Source organism: Mustela lutreola, chromosome 5 (assembly GCF_030435805.1).
Source record: "Mustela lutreola isolate mMusLut2 chromosome 5, mMusLut2.pri, whole genome shotgun sequence".
Classification (NCBI taxonomy): Eukaryota; Metazoa; Chordata; class Mammalia; order Carnivora; family Mustelidae; genus Mustela; species Mustela lutreola.
Genome location: NC_081294.1, coordinates 92,011,931 through 92,021,758, shown reverse-complemented (window position 1 = coordinate 92,021,758; position 9,828 = coordinate 92,011,931). Strand labels below are relative to the sequence as shown.

General features: G+C 38.5%; 1 protein-coding gene across 2 annotated transcripts in view; it reads right to left on the bottom strand.

The window, feature by feature from the left end:
• Positions 1-242: 242 nt before the first annotated feature.
• Positions 243-9,828, bottom strand: part of IPO11 (importin 11) — a 210,303-nt gene continuing 200,717 nt past the window's right edge. For both annotated transcript variants that reach the window (XM_059175079.1, XM_059175080.1), the window contains one exon: positions 243-1,607. In XM_059175079.1, coding sequence (XP_059031062.1) covers positions 1,443-1,607 — 165 coding nt within the window. In that variant the 3' untranslated portion in view covers positions 243-1,442. The remainder of the gene's footprint in view (positions 1,608-9,828) is intronic.

Here is a 9,828-nt window from a genome sequence, read left to right as displayed (position 1 = left end):
TGTTCGTTTTAGATCTGTCTTAAAAATGATAAAGAAATATCATATTAAAGAAGTTTTAAGTCTTTAAATGAAAAGAGAAACTAAAATAGTAATAAGTAGGGTTTGCTACATACGTCACCATCACCTACCAGGGGAGAGCCAACACCCACAGTGTGAAAGAAAACATCCCTTTCAAATCCATGGGGCAATTTTTACAAATTCGTTTTTCTTGGAGGGGGAAAAATAATCAGACAAATCAAAGGTATCTTTGGAAAATTTAATTTGGACCATATTTTCTCTCTTGCTGAAAACACCATATATTTCCATACATTCTGGGTTCCACAGCTTACAAAGGGGCAGTGGGTTTCCTGCAGTCACATACTGTACCGAACTTTCTATAGAAAGATCAGACATTTTCCAACCTTGCTTTTGAGTATTTCCTTTAAAGGTTCCTTACAATAAATGGCAAGTAAAACAAAGTAAGGCTTTATTTTCTCTTTTTTCCCCTTTTTTGGTACTGTGTGTTGGCGGAATAAGGAAGGAAGACGTGTCACGTGAAGTGTTGGTACTCTGAGAATTGCTGCTGGGTCCTGCGAGGTGCACCCATAATCCCGCAGCCCGGATGCGGCCCGTGGTGAGGAGCCTGGGATAGGTAAGTGCGGGCCAGTCACCGCTGCATCACAGCACAGAAAGTCTGCAGGCTGCCTGGGCTTCTGGGGGCTTACAGCGGTTCTGACCTTCAGGAGTAATAAAGAAGCCAGCGCCAAATCACGACCCGAGGTCTCCCACCCAACACCGCAGTACCACAGGTTCCCTTCCGAAGCAGGCCTTACAATAGGCATTTAAAGACTAAATGTAATTACTGAAAATAACATGAGAAAAAAAATCCCTTTACTAATTTTTTGTATGAAATTAGTAAAATGAAAATAAAAGCATTTGATAAAACACATTTTCTATGTCAGATGAAAACAACTCCCTTGGAAGATAACCTCAATAATATATATTTGTCACTATTTATATATTTTTGGCTGGTGCACAAATTTCTTTAATTGCATCATCTGAGCAGCTTTGTCATCTTTCAAACTTGCAGTTTCATTAGCTTAAAAAAGGGATAAAGCAGCCAAATTAATACTAATTCTGGTTGCAGAACGACATCGCAGACGTTAACCTTCATCTTCTCAATGTTAAGAGCACATGATTAAAAGGTCAGCACAGTTTCCTCTCTTAACAGAAAACTAAGCAGCTAGTGTCATCAAATCTATATCTAGTAAACACAGAGCCCCTCTGAAATATAAAATTAAATTCTTTTGAGGAATAGGTTTGTGATTTTAGTTGTGCGGGATTTACATTTATTCAATTTTGTGGTAAAAATGCACGGTCTTCACTTCTTTGTAATATACAAGGGATTTTGTCATCGCCTCAGCAGGCTCTCACACACAGATGGCAGGCTGGGCTATGTGCTCTCAGAAACCCTGCAAAAACTCCTGCAGCTGGGTGACAATCTCTGTGTCCACCGTCTCCATGAGGGACTGGAAGCCTTGCTCTCCCAGGAGCTCTTGCTGTGCCTTAAGCTTCTCGTAGATAAACTGCTGCAACGACACTGTGTGGACTGGGTCCTTCAGGGCCAGCTGCAAGACAGAGAGGAGCCACAGAGCGTTAGAGAGGCAGAACACGTCCCTCCTCCCTGCAACTGCAAGGCTTGGTCATCACCTCTGCAGCAACACAACTGCTTCTGCCTCCCTGCTTACAAGAGAGCCTCAAAGAGTCCCACTGCAGAGAAGTCTGCCAGAGAGTTCATTCAGTCTGTCTAGCCTCAGTTCCCTAGGGCCTCTGAGCCTAAGTTATCTGATGAGCCCAATTTTGCAACAGTTCAGGGTTCATCCATGGAAAGAATCAAAACCTGATAGACAGAACATGCCGCAGAGCACTTAAACACAACGGTCCGGGCTTCCTCGCAGGCAGACTAGGTGCTCCTGGGGTAACCTGGGGTGGCCCTCAGGATGGATGGAGGAAACCCTGCCCTCTCCTGCACTGCTATGCTACTGACACTCATATATATGCTTCTGGTTAAGAGAAAAAGAGAAAGAAAAAGAATAAAGAAAAACAGATTTCAAAAACAAAACAAACACATACTCCTCTCCCTCTGGGATATCTGGAAATCAGAAGAAACAGAATGAAAAGTAACCCACCATTCCACTTCCTAATGACAAGGATCACAACAGAAAACACCATGGCCTCCTTTGTCTTTTCTGTGCGTGAGGCACACATACAATAGATCATGTGTGTGAGTCTTTAAATTTATACTATCACCCAAAGACTCCACTCCAACATATTTTAAGAATTCTGTATCTATTTATGTCATAATTTTTTGTTGAAGGCATGTTGAAATAATCATGGTATCAATATAATTCTAATACTGCCAAATAATCTATCATGAGTGCTATTCTCTACGTTTCAGATTATTTCCTTATACCTAGCTCTACTTTTGAAGGATTACTAAAGGACACAGGCAATTTTATGATTCCTGATACGTATTATCAAGTTGCTTTTCCTATGGTGAGTGCAAATTTAAAAGGTATGAGAGTTTTCAGATAGTGACACTGTTTCTAACACTGGTATTACTATTTAAATTCTTTATCATTTAAGAAGTGAAAAATAACACATCCTACTTCAAGCCGTACATTTCTCTCATCATCAATAAAGGTGGATATCTGCAAGGCTTACGTAAAGAACATGAGCTTGTGTGCCCAGTATGGCTGCACAGAAATTCTTCTTTTCCTTACTGATTCTCAATTTTATTTTAGGTAGATGAGGTAGCTGGATCACATCTGCTGTTTGGGCAATGTAAAGAAATTTGAAAATAATTACCACAAGTGGAAAATATAACTGAGAGACAGGGACAAAAGTGGCATGAATTTGAAATTAAATGCCTTAGGTGACAAATCCAGATGATAAATCCAAGGCAAGGATGAATTCAGTCCTCATGGAAGGTGGACAGGAAAGAGAACATTAAGAAGAACTCTAAACACAAAGCCCTGCCTTCATAAGACTAAAGATATCACTGTACAAAATGCACAAAAACGGAAGATGAACTTTTACAAATATTTGCTCTCTTAAGCAAAATGCAATAATGTTTGGTATTATTTTAACTAAAGTGCAAGAGATCTCTTGCTAAAGGGGATGTGCGCTTTGTTGAAATATCATGAATTATCTGTAACAAACCATCTGCTACAATATGAGAGAAACAGAACTGAGCTTGAAATTGATGTTCGAACAAGTGACTCCAACTTCTGAAATGAGCTGGGGAGAGTGCTTTAAACGCTTTCCCTTGGCTATAAAAAACTGCTAGCAGTTAACTTACCAAATCTCCACCCTTTAATTTTCAACAGATTAATAAAAAGGAAAACTATCATAGTATCAGTATCCACCAGATATGGCATACCACTATAAAAGTATAATTTTTTAAAATATATTCATCAGTCATGCAAAGATTAAAAGCATTAGTCTCCTATGGAAGGAAAGCTGTGGAAGGAAGAAGGAAGAAAAAAAAATACAGAATCTCCAAATGCATATATTAAAAAAATCTTTTAAAAAAACAAGTTTTTCGGGGTGCCTGGGTGGCTCAGTGGGTTAAGGCCTCTGCCTTCGGCTCGGGTCATGATTCCAGGGTCCTGGGATCGAGCCCCGCATCGGGCTGTCCGCTCCGCGGAGAGCCTGCTTCCTCCTCTCTCTCTTTCTGCCTGCCTCTCTGCCTACTTGTGATCTCTGTCTGTCAAATAAATAAATAAAATCTTTAAAAAAAACAAACAAACAAGTTTTTCTTAGCTAAAAAGATCACATTAGCAAATAAACGTCTGTTTTGGCTTGTTGTAGAAATTCATTCATCACAGCTACTAATACTTTCTTTTGAAGAAATCTATGAGTGGAAGCCTAGTGAGGAACCCAGCCTTCTGGACCCTCCTGGCGGTGACCAAATGGAACAGCCACTTTTGTCAAAGCAGTGTCAAAAGAAGGCAGCTAAAACAGATGGTTTAGTAAGATTCAGAATCTAGTAATACCAAAAAATGTACAGATTTCAATAAAAAAAAAAATCACTCATAACCAAAAGGAGGTGTCAAGGGCAGGAGGGAAAAGGGCAACACAGAGATCTTCGGAGCAATGGAAATGCCTCCACCTTGGTTCTTATTCATGCTAATATTCTGGTCGTGACGCTCTAGTTTCACAAGATGTTGTGAGTGGGGGACACGGACAGCAACACATCACAAACCAGAGAGCTCAGTGATATGGTAACCTCAAACACCAAGAATATAGTGGGAGCCATGCAATTAACTTCCTGAAGGTAAATGACCAAAACAGTTTGGTACGTACAGGCCCAAGTTGAAACAAGTTAATCACCGAAGAATCTTACAAAATCAGAAACTGTTTACTCTTCTTTTCCACTCATTTCCAACAGCGTGATTATCTGGTGTAGGTTTGCTCAGATCTACAAATGTGAAAAGATAAAAACCTTCTACAGAAAAAACAAAGGAAACAGTATTGAGGCTCCACTGACAACACTGAAACACTGGCAATAATGAGAAGAGACAGCAAACTCTTCAAAACAGACCCAGGCTAGGCGTGCCGTGTGGTACTCTGGATTGTATCCTGCAAATAACAGCATTACTGAGAAACTGGGTGGTACCTAAATAAAGCCTGGTCGGTACTACACAGTAATGCACCAGCGTCGGTTTCTCAACTTAGACAAACGTGCCCTGGTAACGTAACATGCTGACATGAGGGAAAACTGGATGAGGAGCACATGAGGAGAGCTACCTCTGCTTCTTCCCCGGAAACCTAAAACTGTTCCAGAATAAAAAGGGCACCTCTCTTTACGCCAGTACCATACTGTCTTAATTACTGTGGCTTTGTGATCAGTTGTGAAAGCAGAAAGATGCTTCCCAAGTTCTGTTCTTTTTTAAGACTGTTTTGGCTATTCAATGTTTTTCATGGTTCCTATGAATTTTAGAACTATGTTTTCTATTTCTGTAAGAAACGTCACTGGAATTTCAACAGGAATTGCAATGAATCTGAAGATGGCCTTAGGTAGTATGGACATCTTAATATAAAGTCCTCCAATCCATGAATATAAGTATCTATTTGCTTACATCTTAATTCCTTTCATCAATGTTTTGTAATTTTCAGTGTACGTCTTTCACTTCTTTAGTTAAATTTATGCTTAAGTCTTTTATTCTTTTGATGCTGCCATACGTGAGATTTGTTTTCTTAATTTCCTTTTCAGATTGTTCATTTAGTATATAAAATACAACTGATTGAATTTATTTATTATCTCCAGGAGTTTTTAAAAATAGGTTCTTAGTTTTTTTCTATATACAAGATCATGTCATCTGCAAAAAGGGACAATTTTTCTCCTACCTTTGCAATTTGCATGCTTTCATTTCTTTTTCTTGCCTAATTGCTCTGACTAGGATTCCAGGTACTATGTAGGATATACAGAACAGTTAACAAAAAATAAGTCCAGAAATAATGTCACACATATATAGCCAAATGACCTTCAACAAGGGTACTAAAAGTAGACAATGAAGGATAGTCTCTTCGACAAATGGTGTTTAGAAAACCAGATATCCAAATGAAAAAGAATGAAATCCTTATATTTCGCCACACAAAAAACCAGCACAAATGAGTAAAACTTAAACATAAGGCTCCTAAGGGAAAAAGCTTCATGCCATTCGCCTTGGCCAAGATTTCACAGATAAGTCAACAGAAGCACATGCTACAAAAGGAAAACTGGCAAGGAAGATGACAAACAAATTTTATAAGTTATTTAAAGAAATTTTAAAAGTGCATCTTTCTGTGGTCATTTGGTGTGGGTACAACCTGCCCTAGACACCTCAATTAACTTCACAAATGTTCAATTATACAACATCTAAGCAGCAAGGTGAGCATGTTCATTTTTGAAATGAGAAAAAAATTAGGTCTCTAGGCTTTGAGTAACATTCAAGGTTGATTTTTCTCAAGTTAATGACATCAAAAGAACCAGAATACACACCTCCAAATTCCTGGTTTTGTTCTCTTTCTATTACTTCCATATGCCTAACCCCCATTCTCATTCTCCACAAAAAGTACATGATCATTTAAGAAATATTTCCATTAAAATGGTTAAGATAAAATTAGAACCTTATAATAGATTTCTGTTATTAGAAGATAATTACCCAGAAATCCTGACTCCAGGGCAATGCCAAATAAATTAAGTGCTAATAGCCTAACTCACTTCAAAAGTCCATACACTGGATTTTAATAAGCAAGTAGTTTGGTACTCCTTGACAGTGAAATTATTACTTTAAGACAGAATGGTTCTGGTTGAACTGTCTCAGGTTCCTCTGTTGGTAATTATAGCCTTCTGACATTTGCCTCGATCCGTAAGATGGTTAGTTTTCAAGTTGGTATAGGATTTTTAGCTCCTGTGGTGCCACTTACAGGATGTACATTTCTTGTTCTTTGAGATTTTGAGTTCTTAAAGCTAAAAAATATTTCACTGCATTAAATCAGCAATTTTACCCAGCAGGAATTCACATAGCTGAATCCTTTATTTTTCTTGGATTATGGGGAGTATCATATCACTGTTCACTTTATAAGCCTCCCTATACCCATGGTAATTTTTCAGAAATTATTTTCTGTAAAGTTATTTCTGTTGGAATTTTGCTAGAGAGAAAAAGTTTCCTACCTTTAAATATACAAAAGATTTTTGTAATAGTTATATACTTTCCATGAAAGCTGGCAGAATATGTATAACCACACTAGCTATGCAACAAAAATCTTAAAGGAAAATTTGCCTACAACAATGTATTTCACCATGTAGTCTTCAAAAGTTCCTTGGTTTGATCTTTGCCTTAAAATTCCCCTTTTTGATCTCTCATTGTTTCACAACGTGGAACTGTAAATTTCTGAAATATAGCTACATCTAAATTTCTAAAATCTGTTGGATGTAAACCTTCCTAACTTAGAGACTTAAGAGTTTGAGTCCTCTAGATGCCAACCAGAACCCATCTCATCAATAGTGCTCAGCAATGCAAATTTCCTCACTAATTAAACCCAGTGTGGAACTCAAATTCCAAGGTAGCCGGCAAGATTTTTATCATCCCTGTTGTAGCTGTCCACTGAGGAATTTAGACCATGGTTTCCATATGATGAACTTGTGAGTAAAGGAGCTGTTTTACAATGCTAGGTCTGAATGACTGGGACTCAGACTTCATGAGATAAAAATGACAGTGCACATATGACAAAAATGCACCTCCCCTTCCAATTTACTCCCACCCCCTTCTTTCTAACTCCCCATGTCCTCCATGCTTTTTGTTATGCTCCACAAATAAGTGAAATCATATGACAATTGACTCTCTCTGCTTGACTTACTTCACTCAGCATAATCTCTTCCAGTCCTGTCCATGTTGCTAAAAAATTGGGTATTCATCCTTTCTGATGGAGGCATAATACTCCATAGTGTACATGGACCACATCTTCCTTATCCATTCGTCCGTTGAAGGGCTTCTTGGTTCTTTCCACACTTTGGCGACCATGGCCATTGCTGCTATAAACATTAGGGTACAGATGGCCCTTCTCTTCACTACATCTGTATCATTGGGGTAAATACCCAGTAGAGCAATGGCAGGATCATAGGGAAGCTTTATTTTTAATTTCTTGAAGAATCTCCACACTGTTCTCCAAAGAGGCTGCACCAACTTGCATTCCCACCAACAGTGTAAGAGGGTTCCCCTTTCTCCACATCCCCTCCAACACATGTTGTTTCCTGTCTTGCTAATTTTGGCCATTCTAACTGGTGTAAGGTGATATCTCAATGTGGTTTTAATTTGAATCTCCCTGAGGGCTAGTGATGATGAACGTTTTTTCATGTATCTGATAGCCATTTGTATGTCTTCATTGGAGAAGTGTCTGTTCATATCTTCTGCCCATTTTTTGATATGATTGTCTGTTTTGTGTGTGTTGAGTTTGAGGAGTTCATTATAGATCCTGGATATCAACCTTTTGTTTGTACTGTCATTTGCAAATATCTTCTCCCATTCCGTGGGTTGCCTCTTCGTTTTCTTGACTGTTTCCTTTGCTGTGCAGAAGCTTTTGATTTTGAAGTCCCAAAAGTTTATTTTTGCTTTTGTTTCCTTTGCCTTTGGAGACATATCTTGAAAGAAGTTGCTGTGGCTTATATCGAAGAGATTACTGCCTATGTTCTCCTCTAGGATTCTGATGGATTCCTGTCTCACGTTGAGGTCTTTTATCCATTTTGAGTTTATCTTTGTGTACAGTGTAAGAGAATGGTCGAGTTTCATTCTTCTACATATAGCTGTCCAGTTTTCCCAGCACCATTTATTGAGGAGACTGTCTTTTTTCCACTGTATCTTTTTTCCTGCTTTGTTGAAGATTATTTTCCCATAGAGTTGAGGGTCCATATCTGGGCTCTCTACTCTGTTCCACTGGTCTATGTGTCTGTTTTTATACCAGTATCATGCTGTCTTGGTGATCACAGTTTTGTAGTAAAACTTGAAATCAGGTAGCGTGATGCCCCCAGTTTTATTTTTGTTTTTCAACATTTCCTTAGCAATTCGGGGTCTCTTTAGGTTCCAGACAAATTTTTGGATTATTTGCTCCAGCTCTTTGAAAAATACCGGTGGAATTTTGATCGGAATGGCATTAAAAGTATAGATTGTTCTAGGCAGTACAGACATTTTAACAATGTTTATTCTTCCGATCCAAGAACATGGAATGTTCTTCCATCTTTTTGTGTCTTCTTCAATTTCTTTCATGAGTGTTCTGTAGTTCCTCGAGTACAGATCCTTTACCTCTTTAGTTAGGTTTATTTTTAGGTATCTTATGGTTCTTGGTGCTATAGTAAATGGAATCAATTCTCTAATTTCCCTTTCTGTATTTTCATTGTTAGTGTATAAGAAAGCCACTGATTTCTGTACATTGACTTTGTATCCTGCCACGTTGCTGAATTGCTGTATGAGTTGGGTGGAGTCTTTTGGGTTTTCCATATAAAGAGTCATGTCATCTGCGAAGAGAGAGAGTTTGATTTCTTCATTGCCAATTTGGATACCTTTTATTTCTCTTTATGTCTGATTGCTGTTGCTAGGATTTCTAATACTATGTTGAACAGAGTGGTGAAAGTTGGCATCCTTGTCTTGTTCCTGATCTCAACGGGAAGGCTTCAAGCTTTTTCCCATTGAGGATGATATTTGCTGTGGGTCTTTCACAGACAGATTTGATGAAGTTCAGGAATGTTCCGTCTATCCCTATACTTTGAAGCATTTTAATCAGGAACGGATGCTAGATTTTGTCAAATGCTTTTTCTGCATCAATTGAGAGGACCAAGTGGTTCTTCTCTCTTCTCCTGTTAATTTGTTCTATCACATTGATTGATTTGCGAATGTTGAACCATCCTTGTAGCCCAGGGATGAATCCTACCTGGTCATGGTGGGTAATCTTTTTAATGTGCTGTTGGATCCTGTTTGCTAGGATCTTGTTGAGAATCTTAGCATCCATATTCATCAGTGATATTGGTCTGAAATTCTCCTTTTTGGTAGGGTCTTTGCCTGGTTTGGGAACAGGGTAATGCTGGCTTCATAGAAAGAGTCTGGAAGTTTTCCTTCTGCTTCAATTTTTTGAAACAGCTTCAGGAGAACAGGTGTTATTTCTTCTTTGAAAGTTTGGTAGAATTCCCCAGGGAATCTGTCAGGTCCTGGGCTCTTGTTTTTTGGGAGGTTTTTGATCACTGCTTCAATCTCGTTACTAGATATCGGTCTATTCAGGTTGTCAATTTCTTCCTGGTTCAATTTTGGGAGT